General features: G+C 44.2%; 1 protein-coding gene across 1 annotated transcript; it reads right to left on the bottom strand.

Annotated features, from left to right (window-relative positions):
• Nucleotides 1–2,515: 2,515 nt before the first annotated feature.
• TOR4A (torsin family 4 member A) lies at nt 2,516–15,296 on the bottom strand. Its single transcript, XM_070758191.1, has 2 exons — nt 14,924–15,296; nt 2,516–4,989 (listed from the first exon to the last, which is right to left on the bottom strand). The coding sequence occupies exon 2, from the start codon at nt 4,958–4,960 to the stop codon at nt 3,737–3,739; it is 1,224 nt and encodes a 407-aa protein (XP_070614292.1). The 5' UTR covers nt 4,961–4,989; nt 14,924–15,296; the 3' UTR covers nt 2,516–3,736.
• Between the last annotated feature and the right edge of the window lie 306 nt (nt 15,297–15,602).

Genomic DNA, 15,602 nt, shown 5'->3' on the forward strand with positions numbered 1-15,602 from the left:
TGTACACAAGCCCAGCAGCTTTCTTCCCACTGGAAAAGGATCCAGATGTTGCTGCTGACTATGCCATGGGTGAGCAAAGCTTGGCCCGGGGAGTAAGGCAAAGAGGAGGGTTAGGGATGACTTGTGAAAGCCGGAGGGCTTTGCGAGGATCACCGCCTTCTCCCATCTACTCAACTTTCAAAGGAAAAAATTAATTTAGCCGGGGTTTGGTTACCTTCTCAAGCTGAATCTCATTTTCCTTTCTTTGAATGCCAGTTGGAGGGAAAAGGTGGGTGATTTCCCAGGGGTGATTAATCCCAGCAGGTGCTGCTATGAGTCTTAGCTTCTCGCTCACCTTATCCCAGGTAACCGAAAATAACAGAAGAAGAGGAAGTGGATGGGACCTTGGAGGTCTTCTAGCCCAACCCCTTGCTCAAGCAGGAGGCCCTATAGCAGTGATGGCGAACCTATGACACACGTGTCAGCACTGACACGCGTAGCCATTTTCGGTGACACGCGGCCGCCGAAGAAACAGGGAGCTTTAGGGAGTGCAATTGCAACCGCAATTATTATTATTATTTTTCCTCTCCCCTTAATTAAGAGGCCGGGCGATTTTCGCCCGACCGATATTTGCGATGGCTGGGAAGGACGAGAACTCCGCCTCCCAGCTGGGCGCGCCTGCGCAGAGCGCAGGCTCGCCCACACGCTGCTGAAGAATCGCCCCGGCCGGACGTCAGTTTCAGCTGGGGGGGGGGCCGCCTCCCAGCTGATTGGCGCGGCGCCAATCGTCGGAGCCCATCACGAACGGTGGTTGGCTCGCAGGGGCCGCTGGGAGCGAGGGGAGGGGTTGCAGGCCTATTTCAGGGTCTGCACCCCTCGCCCCTCTGCTCCCTGCTTGCCTTCCAGAACGGTGTTACAGGAGACGGTGCTAAGGTAAACCCTTACCGGGTTATTAATTTGTAATTTTAAAAAATCATGCCGGGCTCGCAAAAAAGAGAGTCTGAAAAAAAAACCTGCGTGGACGTCGCACCATTTGCTTCCTCCTTTGGCGGCTCATAACTAGATTTTTACAACCCCCCACCCCCCTTGATAAGCTTTTTCTTGAATCTGAACAGTTTGGGGGTTCGCCAAAGAGAGAAAAGTGAACGAGAGGGAGAGAGAAAGGGAGGAAGAGAGAAAAGTGAAGGAGAGGGAGAGAGAAAGGGAGGAAGAGAGGAAGGAAGGAAGAGATAAATATAAAGGGAGAGAGGGAGAAAGAGAGGGAAGGGAAGAGGGGAAGGAAGGAAAAGAGAGAAAGAGAAAAAAGTGGAAGGAAGAGAAAGAAAGGAAGGGAGAGAGAGAGAAAGAGAAAAAAGTGGAAGGAAGAGAGAAGGAAAGAAAGGAAGGGAGAGAGAGAGAGAGAGTGAGAGAGAGAAGATAGGAAGAGAGAGAGAGAGAAATGATAGAATAAAGGGGAGAAAAAAAAGAGAAATGAGAAAATGATTGAGGCAGAGAATGACAGGAAAGAGAGAGAAAGAGAGAGAGAAGTGACTCTTGATTTAAAGCATATGGTAAAAGCACTTAAATAATAACAGAAAAAACCCCCAACCCTCACCTGTTTTTATTAATAGTTATGTTTTTGAATTTGGTTGTTTTAGTTTTAATAGTAATAGAATTTGGTTTTGTTTTATTATTAATTTCTTTTAATAAAAAAGGGATTTATTATTTATTTATTTATTTATTTATATTTATATTTTGTTTGTTTATCTGTCTATCTACCTACCTACCTACCTACCTACCTACCTACATATACTTCTATGCCGCCCAGTTTTGTTCTCAAGGTGACACACCACCCGAGTTATGCTCAGTTTTTTGGCGAATTTTGACACACCAAGCTCAAAAGGTTGCCCATCACTGCCCTATAGCCTGTGATGGCGAAAATAACTTGACCCTCTCTTTTTCCTGGCAGCTCCTCAAATATTGACACCCTGCTATCATGTCCCCTGGTCCTTCTTTATTAGAAACATAGAAGATTGACGGCAGAAAAAGACCTCCTGGTTCATCTAGTCTGCCCTTATACTGTTTTCCTGTATTTTATCTTAGGATGGATCTATGTTTATCCCAGGCACGTTTACATTCAGTTCCTGTGGATTGACCAACCACATCTGCTGGAAGTTTGTTCCAAGCATCTACTACTCTTTCAGTAAAATAATAATATTACACTGGTCAACACAAAAAAAAATCATCAGCATAAGTAATATGTCTGTTTTATGGAGTTTGATGCGTTGATTCCAAAAATATGCTCAGTTTTGCTCTCTCGCATAAAGTTTCTTATATAGAAGCATTTTTGTTATTACGTTATTTCTGATATGTAGATTACTGTTTTCTTAATGTCACCAGTATAGTTCTTATACCTTATAATAATGATGCTGCATCAGGGAAACGATACCTGTTATGGAAAAACTATATACATTTTGGAAATCAGAACAAAACAAATGATTCAGAAAAGTACAAGGACAACTGCGATGATTACAAAAAATATTTTTGTAGACCTGTGTTATTATATTAAACCTTTATTAAACCAGACCTACCCAATTCCTGCAACCATTCTTCATATGTTTTAGCCTCCAACCCCCTGGACTTCTTGCGTCACAATCCGAAGGTTGTGAGTTCGATCCTAGGTAGAGGCAGATGTAGGGGCTGTAGATGTAGGTTGGACTAGAATAGATGACCAGCGAGGTCCCTTCCAACTTTGTTAATCTCTTGGTGTCATATTTGCTGCTTGCTCTTCTCTGCTGCTTTCATTGGTCACATCTGGAGAGCAGTGATGGACTGCCAATATTTTTACTGCCACAGTGTGGGTGTGGCTTATTTTGTGGGTGTGGCCTGATAGTCATGTGATGGGATAGGAGTGGCTTGCCGGCCATGTGACCAGGTGGGAGTGGCTTGACAATCATGTGATCGCGGGGGCGGCTTAAAGGTCATATGATATGGGAGGATTCCAGATGTGGCAAACATGAACATCTGGATTCGTGGTAAAATTGTAACGACTGAGGCAAAGAGCTCTCGTGATTTGAACTTACAACCAACCGAACCCCAAAATTATTATTATTATTTATTAGATTTGTATGCCATCCTTCTCCGAAGTCTCGGGGCAGCTCACATGATACAATATAAAACAGTGAATACAAAAACAATTCTCATTAATTAAAACACTACGTAAGCTAAAACCCCCAATATATTAAAATCAATCAAACAAATTCAATCGCAGCCATACATCACATTTATTGGCCATGATGTCTAGATCTAATGGCCTCAAGCCTGGCAACATGTCTTAAGACTCTTGTAGAAGGCGAGGAGGGTGAGGGCAGTGTGAATCTCCGCGGGGAGCTGATTCCAGAGAGCCGGAGCCCCCACACAGAAGGCTCTTCCCCTAGGTCCCACCAAGCAACATTGTCTAGTTGACGGGACCTGAAAAAGGCCGACTTTGTGGGATCTCACCGGTCGCTGGGATCCGTACGGCAGAAGGAGGTACCGCAAGTCATCCCTTTTCCTAAGAGACACTTGATTGAGCTTCGTCCCGTTTTGTGACCTCTTGCCACGGGTCAGTAAGCGAATCCCTGCAGCTGTTATGTCAGTAGCACATTTGTTAAGTGAATCTTGGTCACGTGACCACGGAGGAACGCCACCCATCGTCTACATGTCACTTTTTTTCAGCGCCGTTTCTAACTTCGCTAACCGAACCGTTATAAATCAAGGACTGCCTCGATACCCATCCTTAAAGGAGATTGACTTTGGCGACCACCTGTTTACAGCCACTTCTGCCAAATTCCTTCCCCGCCTTTTCGTAATAGCTGAGCTGGCCAGCTAACAGTTCGATGTGACTCGCGTTGGGGTAAATCCCTTCGCTCATCATTTCCTCGTAGAAGCAGTTCAAGATGTGGCGTCTCTCCAGTAACCCGAAAGGGACGATGTCCACCTCCGTCCAGAAAGAGTGGACGTGGCTCAAGACGGGCCGAAGAGTGGACTGAAGCTCCTCCAAAGTCTTCTGAGGCCGCGAGGAGTCGTCGTTGGAGATGTTCTGGAGGAAGTTTTGGGTGATCTCCTCACCTCCCAGGTTGCTGATGAGGATGTAGACGGCGTTGAGGTATTCGTTGGTTTGGTTCTTTCGGAAAAAACCGCCCAGCGTCTCCAACAGAATTCCGGGCATGAATTCCACCTCGTCCAAAATAAACACGGGGATGATTTCTTCTATCTCGGCTCGGGCCACCATGTCTCCGATGGTGTCCGATAACTCCAACTGGCAACTGGAGACCGACGTTTCGACGGGGCAGTGATGCAGGGTGAAATAATGGAGCACCGACTGTGGTCCCATCACGGAGCGGAAGTGCTTTGCCAGAAGCCAACCGAGGTGGCTCTTCCCGACGCCACTCGGACCATTGAAGGAGACGACCAAAGGCTTGTTGTGGACATGGGTGGCCAGGTAATCTTTCAGCAACGCCATGACCTTTTCGACGACCAAGGGCTGCCCGAAGACTTCCCGCCCCATGGTCTTCTCCAAGCCATCCAGGTCGTACTTCAGGAGGTTGTCGTCCAAGTTCTCGATGGCGTTGAGGATCTGGAAGCAAATGATGGCCACGAACAACAGGAGGAAGCGCGTGGCTTTGCTCCGGTGCTCGGCAGGAAGGTATTTCTTTGAGCTCTCCGGGTACAACACGCGCGGATTCTTCAATTTTTTCTTACGCCGCTTGAGCTTAGTCACCGGGAACGGGCCAGCGGGGTCGAAAGTGAAGTACTGGGAACTGTTTAAAGAGGCTTGGTTGGCGACGCTGGTTAATTTGCTTTTCCCCAAGGAAATCTGCCTCTGCAGAAGTTTGTCTCCGGTCAAATAGCCCTTTTTGAACGCGTGGGCCGTCTTCCGAAGACGGACCACGGCCCGGACCGGGGAGGACATCAAAGAGAGCTTCTGCGGGCTTTTGACGGGACTCTTTCGGCTCTCCATCTTGGTCTCTTCCCACTGGATAGATTTTTCTGTGGATAAAGCAAAACATATATAAGGGGGGGATTAAATAAACGATGGGAGCACTGAGTCAGAGATTATTATTACTACTATTATTTATTATTATTTATTAGATTTGTATGCTGCCCTTCTCCGAAGACTCGGGGATTCTCCACCAACCCGCTTCCCTGAGCAAGTCAACCTAGCAATTGCAATAGTATTTAGACTTATATACCACTTTATAGTGCTTTTACAGCCCTCTCTAAGCGGTTTACAGAAACAGCATATTGCCCCCCAACAACCTGGTCCGTGCGTGCCACCATCTTTTTTTCCTAAATTGTCAACAATTTTTTGGGCTTTCTGAGCATGCACAGACGTACGATTGTCCCTCTGCGCATGCGCAGAAGCAAAATTGGAGAGATAGGGAGAAGATAGATAGATAGATAGATAGATAGATAGATAGATAGATGGTAGATGGTAGATACATGGATAATAGATAGATAGACAGATAATAGATAGATAGGGAGAGAGGGAGGGGAGAGAGAGAGACAGAGAGAGACAGACAGACAGACAATAGATATGTAGATAGATGGATGGATGGATGGATGGGTGGGTAGGTAGGTAGATGGATACGTGATAGATACACGGGTAATAGATAGACAGATAATAGATAAATGGATGGATGGATGGATGGATGGATGGATGGATAGATAGATAGGTAGGTAGGTAGGTAGGTAGGTAGGTAGGTAGGTAGGTAGGTAGATGGATAGGTGGTAGATAGATACACGGAAAATAGATAGAGAGATAATAGATGGATGGATGGATAGATTGATAGGTAGGTAGGTAGGTAGATAGATAGATAGATAGATAGATAGATAGATAGATAGATAGATAATAGACAGATTCATAGATGTAAATAATAGATAATATTTTTCTCTTTCTCTCTCCCATTTTGAGTAATGATCGAGAGAAGGGGAAGTGGGAGAGAGAGAGAAAGGAGGGAGGGAGGGAGAGAGAGAAAAAAATAGATCACACCATTTCTGCCCTCTCTCCCATCCACGGTTTCCCAAGGTTGGTCGCAGGGGACCAGCTTTTTCAGGACTTTGGCACTCCGCTTGAAGCCCATTTTGCAATCTGGACCTGGCACCAGGCGCCTAGCAGTAGAGCAGCGCCCCCTTGTGGCTGGCCACGATGGGCCACCCTTTCTCCTCTCCATCAGAGGCCTGCTAGGCTGCAAACTTCTGGATGGCCATTCTGTGGTCTTCCCTGCCCTCTGCTGGCCATATGAATTTCTGCAGTCCAGCTGGGGCAACTTAATTTAACGGATTAACAATATTCGGAAGGGGCCTCGCAGGTCATCTAGTCCAACCCCGCTACCCAAGCAAGGAGACTCTACATCTGTCTCTGCCTAGGATCGAACTCACAACCTCCTGATTGTGAGGCAAGTGAACCCTGGACCTTGCAACCACCTTAAGTACATGCCAGTTTCCAAGCCTATATATTTTGATTGTGGGATGTCTCAAACGGTCGTGTAAAAAACAGTTCCAGGTCACTTTTTTTCAGTGGCGTCGTAATGTCAAAGAGTCACTAAACGAATTGCTGTAAGTCCAGGATAATGGTAGATGGACATGTCCATCTACTACAGCTTCCATGTCAGAGGTGGGCTTCTTCCAGTTTGGACCAGTTCCTCCGAACCTGTAGCAACCACTGGTGATGTCATTGAACCAGTTAGACACCGCCATCTTTTTAAAATAATAATAATAATAATAATAATAATAATAATAATAATAATAATAATAATAATAACAACAACAACAACAACAATTTTTAAAGTTTTTTTCTTCTTGTGCATGTTGTGGTTAGCTCTGGCCCAGCTCCTGCCTCAAGGACTGTGGATGTGGGGGAGACACCCACATGCTGCAGGCCTGTTTTGCGCCCGGTGGAATCTGCTGATGAAGGCTCCTCTGACCAAGAAGACATGAGTGATAGGGAGGAGGAAAGTGTGGCAGACAGCTCAGAAGGAGATCAATTATCTAGCTCCTCCTTGGATTCAGAACAAGAGTTAATGATACAGCCACGCATGCGGAGAGCGATGCATAGGCAGCAACAACTGAGAGATTATTATTAAAAAAAATGAGGCCACCTGTGGTTGGGTGGGGCTGTGGTCATTAGTGAGGCTGCTATAAATAGCAGCCTGTGGGTTTGGCCATTATGGAGGATTATCTGATCGTTGTGTTTCGTGACTGCTTTACTGACTTTGATCTTTTGTGTGCTGATTTTTCCCCACTTTGAAACTAAACCAGAGCAAAGTGTGTTTCACTTTGTGAAAGAAGGAGGACTGTGAATTACCTCACAGCTGCAAGCTAAGTATCACAGAACTGATAAGGGACTTGTACAAATTGCCAGTTTGTTTGGAGACGAGTGCTCTTTGCTATCCCAAAAGAGGGCTTGGTTTAAGGGAATTTTCATTATAAAGAACATTGTTTTGAATTTTCAAAGGTGTGTGTGTGTCTGAAATTGTATCTGTGCATTTTTGGGAGGATTCTACCAGAGAGCCCGACAGAACACTGCACAGGTACAGAAGCCAAGATTTGGGTGCTACGTATGCGTCGCCATCTTGGTTTTGATTTTTTTTTTGTGGGATTTTTTTTTTATTTTTTTAAATTATCTTACGAGCAATGTGCATTTATTGCCATCTTGCTTTTGGGTTTTTCTGGGATTTTTTTTATTTTTAAAAATTATCTTTTGGGCACTGCGCATGTGTTGCCACCTGGTTTATGGCTTTTTGTGGGTCTTTAAAAATTTTTAAAGTTATATTATGGGCACTGCGCCTGTGCCGCCATCTTGTTTTTAGTTTTTTGTGGCTTTAAAAAAAATCTTAAAATTATTTTACTGCGCATAAGTCGCCATCTTGTTTCTGGTTTGTTGTGGGGGGGGGTTATTTTTTTAAACCATCTTATGGCGACTTTGTTGTGGGTTTTTTTTTATTTTTTATTTTAAATTATCTTACGGGCACTGCGCATTTATCGCCCTCTTGTTTTGGGGGGTTTTGTGGGATTTTATTTTTGATTTTTTTAAAAAAATATATTTTGGCCATTGTGCATGCACCGCCATCTTGTTTTTGTTTTTTTGTGGGTTTTTAATTTTTTAAAAATTATCTTATGGGCACTGCGCATGTATTGCCATTCTTATTTTGGGGGTTTTTTGGTGGGATGTTTTTTTAAAATTATCTTTTGGGCACCGTGCATGTGTGCGTGAAAACGCACCCACGTGGCGCGGTAGGAAGCGAACCGGCGGTGAGGTAAGTTAGAACCCAGCCCTGTTCCCGTTATACCTCTGCACTAGTTACTGAACCGAACTTTGCGTGTGCGATTTCGGCCATTTTTGGTGATTCTTTGCTTCTACACATGCGCGGAAGCAAAACAAAAAAAATCTCTGAAATTTCACGCGCCCGTGCATCTTCTCATGAGATTTGCTTCTTGCGCATGCTCAGAAGCAAAATCCTGTGAGAAGATGCGCACGTGTGTGGGATTTCGGCGATTTTTGGTGATTTTTTGCTTCTGCCTGTTCTGTCGGGCTCTCTGGTAGACTCCTCCCAAAAATTCACAGGTACAAATTTCAGACACACACACAGATGTTTGAAAATTCAAAACGATGTTCTTTATAATGAAAATTCACTTAAACCAAGCCCTCTTTTGGTATAGCAAAGAGCACTGGTCTCCAAACAAACTGGTAATTTGTACAAGTCCCTTATCAGTTCTGTGATACTTCGCTTGCAGCTGTGAGGCAATTCACAGTCCTTCTTCTTTCACAAAGTGAAACACACTTTGCTCTGGTTTAGTTTCAAAGCAGGGAAAAATCAGCACACAAAAGGTCAAAGTCAGTAAAGCAGTCATGAAACACCACGATCAGATAATCCTCCACAATGGCCAAACCCACAGGCTGCTCTTTATAGCAGCCTCACTAATGACCACAGTCCCATCCAACCACAGGTGGCCTCATTTTCTTTGATAATAATCTCTCAGTTGTTGCTGCCTATGCATCGCTCTCCACATGCGTGGCTGTATCATTAACTCTTGTTCTGAATCCAAGGAGGAGCTAGATAATTGACCTCCTTCTGAGCTGTCTGCCACACTCTCCTCCTCCCTGTCACTCATGTCTTCTTGGTCAGAGGAGCCTTCATCAGCAGATTCCACCGGGGGCAAAACAGGCCTGCAGCATATGGATGTCTCCCCCACATCCACAGTCCTTGGGGCAGGAGCTGGGCCACAGCTAACCACAACACTGCCCATGCGCGGAAGCAAAAAAAAAATTGCCGAAATGTCATGCGCCCTCGTGAGATTTGCTTCCTGAGCATGTGCAGGAGCAAAATCTCGCTCCGATGTGCCCACGCCCCCACCAGTCGCCGCATATTTCCCATGCACGGGCAGCCCTGGGAGGCAAACTAATTTCTCAGGAACCTCGCAGGCTTGTACAAACATTGCCGCTCGCTCCCAGATCTCGGTCACGCTAGGCGGCTTGTGAAAAGCTTGCGTCAATCTCTGACTGCCGAGATCAAATCTGGCGATTATCTCTGCTGAGAATCTCTCTCCCCGATAATTATTAACTTGGATTGTTGGGGTGGGGGCTTTGGAGAACTCAGCAAACCAGTTGGGTCTCATTCCGGCCATGCAAACCCAGTCCCAGGGCTGCCCCGTTTCTTACAGAAGGAGAAAGGGGCGAGTTCGAATTCCGGCTCCTTAAAAATTTGCAGAAGAAAATTTGCAGCAATTTTCTCTGCAGAGAAAGAGGAGAGGCTCCTGAAAGCTTTTTATTTACTATAAATGAATAAAAATATGTCCATAATATGTGCATAAGTGCACCAGAGTGCCTTCTGTCCTAGTATCATGTATACAAATATTATTATATCTTTGTATACCACCAATACGTACTTAACAAAACAAACAAACAAATAAATAAATATGTTTTTAATATGTTTTTTTGTGTGTGTAAGTTGTTTTGTTGTTGTTGTTTTTTTAATAACAACAACAACAACAGAGTTGGAAAGGATCTTGGAGGTCTTCTAGTCCAACCCCCTGCTTAGGCTGGAACTGGGCATGGATAGTGTAGTAAAAAGAAGGGCTAGGGGGGACATGATAGCTGCATACAGGTACTTGAGGGATTGCCACAGAGAGGAGGGGGACACCCTGTTTTCCAGGGCACCAGAGGGCCGGACAAGGAACAACGGTTGGAAACTGACCAAGGAAAGATTCAACCTGGAGATAAGAAAGAATTTCCTGACGGTGAGAGCGATCAACCAGTGGAACGGCCTGCCAGCGGAGGTTGTGGACTCCCCAACTTTGGACATTTTCAAGAGGAGATTGGACTGCCATTTGGCTGGGGTGCTGTAGGATTTCCTGCTCAGGCAGGGGGTTGAACTCGATGACCTGTAAGGTCCCTTTCAACTCTAATAATAAATAAATAAATAAATTAGGCAGGAAACCCTATATCCCTTCATACAGATGGTTATCCAGCATCTTCTAAAAAACTTCTAGTGTTGGAGCATCCACAACTTCTGGGGGCAAGCTGTTCCACTGGTTAATTGTTCTAACTGTCAGGAAAATTCTCCTTAGTTCTAAGTTGCTTCTCTCCTTGTTTAGTTTCCACCCATTGCTTCTTGTTCTACCCTCAGGTGCTCTGGAGAACACCTTGACTCCCTCTTCTTTGGGGCAACCCCTGAGATACTGGAAAACTGCTATCATGTTTCCCTTGGTCCTTCTTTCCATTAAGCTAGCCATGTCCAGTTCCTGAAAACGTTCTTCATATGTTTTAGCCTCCAGTCCCCTAATCATCTTTGTCGCTCTTCTCTGCACTTTTTCTAGAGTCTCAACATCCGTTTTGCTAAACTATTTAATTTAGTTTATAGTTTAGTTCAGTTTATAGCTTAGTTCAGTTTATAGTTTAGTTTATTAAATTATTTAATTATAGTTTATTTAATTTAGTTTATAGTTTAGTTTAGCTCAGTTTACAGTTTAGTTTATAGTTTATAGTTGTTTTTAGCTTATAGTTTGTAGTTTGTAGTTTGTAGTTTATAGTTTATAGTTTATAGCTTATAGCTTATAGTTTATAGTTTATGGTTTATAGTTTAGTTTAGTTTATAGTTTAGTTTAGTTTAGTTTAGTTTAGTTTAGTTTAGTTTAGTTTAGTTTAGTTTTTTCAATGGGAGCACCCTTCCTACATGGATGGCCAGCAGGTTTTGCAAATGAAAACGTTCAGCATTGCGGCCGAGTTGAAAGTTCTACTGAGAGTTTGTCTTCCTAAACTCACTTCCTTCCAATCCTTTCCTCCCCTCTCCGTCCTCTGTTCATTTCTTCGGCCAGAAAAGGGATCAACTTTACACTTGTTGGAATCGGAAATGAGTCATTGCCACGAAGAAGGGGGGGGGGGGGGGCTGAGTTACCAACTGATCGTTCCTTTTTTAAAAAAAAATCAACACATATCCATACAAATGTCAATGCATATACCTTACATACATATTAGAAATAGTACGTTAGTCCATATTTTCCATTCCTCACCTTTTAAAAGCAATAGTCTGCATTCAAAATTCATTTCCTCCCTTCCTTCCCTCCATCTCTCCCACCTCCCTTCCTTCCCTCTCTCCTCCCTTCCTTCTTTCTCTCACCTCTCCTCCTTTAACCTTCTCCAAAACCCTTGAAAATGTCCAAAGATATTTCGCCAGAAGAGCCCTTCACTCCTCCACTCGAAACAGAATATCCTACGAAAATAGACTAACAATCCTGGGCCTAGAAAGCCTAGAACTACGGCGCCTAAAACACGATTTGAGTATTGCCCACAAGATCATATGCTGCAACGTCCTACCGGTCAATGATTACTTCAGCTTCAACTGCAATAACACAAGAGCACGCAACAGATTCAAACTTAATACGAACCGCTCCAAACTTGACTGTAAAAAATATGATTTCAACAATCGAGTTGTCGAAGCGTGGAACTCATTGCCAGACTCAATTGTGTCAACCCCTAACCCCCAACACTTCTCCCTTAGACTCTCCACGATTGACCTCTCCAGGTTCCTAAGAGGCCAGTAAGGGGCGTACATAAGTGCACTGGTGTGCCTTTCGTCCCCTGTCCAATTGTCTTTCCTCTCTTTCACCTATCATATATATTCTCTTCCTTTCATATATCCTCTCCTCTAAGTTCACTTTTACCCTTATATATATTACCACATGTCTATTTTCTTCCTATGTATTTGTGTATTGGACAAACGAATAAATTAAATAAATTAAATAAATAAAAACGCTACTTCCTCCCTCTCCTTCTTAAACCTCTCGTGAGTGATTTCTCTTTCCCAGAAAAAAAAAATCAAATACCTTTTCAATTGGCAGGCTATCAATATGATATTTTTAAAATCTATTATCTGCTTTGAACAGCCTTGCCGGTTGGCTAAAGCAGTGAGTGATTGATTGATTTATTTTCCCAGGCGGAAGGGATCAGTTCCATTTTAGCTTTTTTTAAAAACAAAAAACAAAAATTCTTGGCATGCCTAGCAAAAGAGAGAAAGCACAACTGCGCAAAAATGATAGACAATCTTACTCTGGAACTCTCTACGTGGCTAGAAATATTCCTAACTGGATAGAACTGTCTGTCTCTTTAAAAAAAAAAAGATTTCCACTGGTTAATTTTTCTCAGCATTAGCAAAATGCCCAGAAACTATCCTTGATTAGTTTCCATCCATTGTTTCTTGTCTTGCCTTCCTGGTGTGGTCTAGCAGCATGCCTTGAAGCAGGTTGTTTGGCGGGACCCAGGGGAAGAGTCTTCTCTGTGGCGGCCCCGACCCTCTGGAACCAACTCCCCCGGATATCAGGGTGGCCCCCACCCCTCCTTGCCTTTCGTAAGCTCCTTAAAACCCACCTCTGTCGTCAGGCATGGAGGAATTGAGATATTCCCTTCCCCCTAGGCTTATAAAATTTATGCATGGTATGTCTCTTTGTATGATTGGTCTCTTAAATTGGGGTTTTTTAAATTACTTTTTATATTAGATTTGTTATATTTGTCTTTTTTACTGCTGTTAGCTGCCCCGAGTCTGCGGAGAGGGGCGGCATACAAATCAAATAAATAAATAAATGCCATGTTCTGAAAACAAATCCATTTCAGCCTGTTTTCAAAGAGTCTTGAAGGATCTATTTAAAAATGCCAGATTGTGCAAAAATGGATAGATGAACACTTGGATAAAGAAGATAAAGAAGATAACTGAATATATATTTTTTTAATATATATATATATATGGGACAAACACTGTTAAAAAATTAAAGGGAACACTCAAAGAACACATTTTAGATCTGAATGAATGAAATATTCTCATTTTGTTCTGTACAAAGTTGAATGTGCACAACAGCAGGTGAAATTGATGGTCAATCAGTGTTGCTTCCTAAATGGACAGTTTGATTTCACAGAAGTTTGATTTACTTGGAGTTATATTCTGTTGTTTAAGGGTCCCCATTATTTTTTTGAGCAGTATATTTTATCAATGGCTAGATAATAGAAACAGAAGGAGGAGGAGGAAGAGGAGGAGGAGGGGAAGAAGGAGAAGAAACGAGGAGGAGGAAGAAGAAGAGAGGAAGAGGAAAAAGAGAAGAAGAAGAAGAAATAGAAGAAGAAGAAGAAGAAGAAGGAGAAGAAACGAGGAGGAGGAAGAAGAAGAGAGGAAGAGGAAAAAGAGAAGAAGAAGAAGAAATAGAAGAAGAAGAAGAAGAAGAAGAAGAAGAAGAAGAAGAAGGAAGAAGAAGAAGAAGAAGAAGAAGAAGAAGAAGAAGAAGAAGAAGAAGAAGAAGAAGAAGTAGAAGAAGAAGAAGATTTCATTACCCAATTACCCAGTTTCCCCCCAAAGTAAGGCATCCCCTGATAATAAGCCCAATTGGGCTTTGGAGAGCATGGCAATAAGGCCAAGGGCTTATTTCAGGGTTCAATAAAATATAAGACAGGGTCTTCTCTTTTCTCCTCCTCCTCCTCCTTTCTCCTCCTCCGTCTCTTTCCCCTTCTCATTCTCTTTCTTTATCCTTCGCCTCCTCCTTTCTCCTCCTCCTTCCCTTTCTCATTCACCTTCTCCTTCTTTTTCTATTCTTCCTTCTCTTTCTCCTCCTTTTCCTCCTTCTCTTCTCCTCCTCCTTCTCTTTCTCTTCCATCTTTTCCTCCTCTTTCTCCTCCTCCTTCTCTTTCTCATTCACCTTCTCATTCTCTTTCTTTCTACTTCTCCTCCTCCTACTTTCTCCTCCTCCTTCCCTTTCTCATTCACCTTTTCCTTCTCTTTCTCCTCCTCCTTCTCTTTCTCCTCCTCCTTCTCTTTCTCCTTCTCCTTTTCCTCCTTCTCTTTCTCATTCACCTTCTCATTCACTTTCTCTTTCTCTCTCCTTCTCCTCTTCCTTTCTCCTCCTCCTTCTCTTTCTCCTCCTCCTTTCCGTCCTCCTCCTTCTTCTCCTCTTACTCTTTCTTCTTTTCCTTCTCTTCCTCCTTCTCTTTCTACCTCCTTTCTCCTCCTCCTCCTCCTTCTCCACTCCTTCCAGCCCTCTCGATCTTACCTAATTTTGTCATGAAACCTTTGCAAGTAAAGAAGCAACCAAGGAGTCCACAGCTCTCCTCCTCCACCTCCTCCTCTTCCTCTTCACACACACCTCCCTCCCTTCTAGCCCCCAGCGATACTACTTGGCTCAGGAAAGGCCAGCCAGCAAAATTACCAAGCTAAACACCTGCATCTAAACAGAACACAATCCACTCTGCACCAGCACAGACAGTTGTGGTTTTTTGGTTTTTTTGATGCCTGCAAACCAAGTACCCAAGACACCACCACCCCATCCCCAGCAAAGGCTCCATTCCCCAACCGTGGCCAAGCCGCAGCCTCGGCGCCTCCAAGCTCCCCATCCCCATTCAATTGCTGACCCTCCCCACCCACCGAAAAGCAAGACATTACTGTACCAAGCGTCCGATTTTGGGACCTTCGCTAGCAGGGCTGCCCCTTCCCTTCGGCCCAGGAACGGCACCCGTCCCATCGCTCAGGGCTCGCCTTGGGGAGAGTCCAGCTGCGGGTGCAACCTTCGGGTGGTGTGCGAGAAAGAGAGAGGAAAAAAACCAGCCCGTCGGGGAGGAGGCGACGGCCTTTTCTTCTTCCTCATGCTTTCTTCTCCATCCGCACAGGCCCGCCCGTAGCTCCTTATCTCGGGTGCACTGCTGCTACGGTTTGGCAGAGGGCCTGCGGGCTGGCTCGCAGCTCTGTGTGTGTTGCAAGAGAGAGCACACAGAAACACACAAGGGCTCCTTGGCCAACGGCTCTCTTCATTGGCTGCCTCCCTCTTGCAGAGGAAGTTCGCTTTTTAAGGATGGGGTGGGCTGGACATGTTCGCAATCGCAGCCCGCTGACCGGCTAAACAACCAGCCACAGGTCAGCCAGAGAGAGAGAGAAGCAAAGGAATGTTTAGACAAGGAATGTGTTGGGCCAATGAGTACAATGAGTACATTCCCCGCAGCGCACCAAACCTGTCTTTCTTGAAATCTTTTCATATATATATATATATCTGAAGTTAGTTGGGGAAAGAGCAAAAGCAACATGAGAAAATATTATTTTACTGAGAGAGTAGTAGATCCTTGGAACAAACTT

Source organism: Erythrolamprus reginae, chromosome 8 (genome assembly GCF_031021105.1).
Source record: "Erythrolamprus reginae isolate rEryReg1 chromosome 8, rEryReg1.hap1, whole genome shotgun sequence".
Classification (NCBI taxonomy): domain Eukaryota; kingdom Metazoa; phylum Chordata; class Lepidosauria; order Squamata; family Dipsadidae; genus Erythrolamprus; species Erythrolamprus reginae.

Bases quoted from the DNA above. Each gene is read 5' to 3' on its own strand.
- TOR4A (XM_070758191.1), bottom strand. From the start codon at position 4,960: ATGGAGAGCCGAAAGAGTCCCGTCAAAAGCCCGCAGAAGCTCTCTTTG.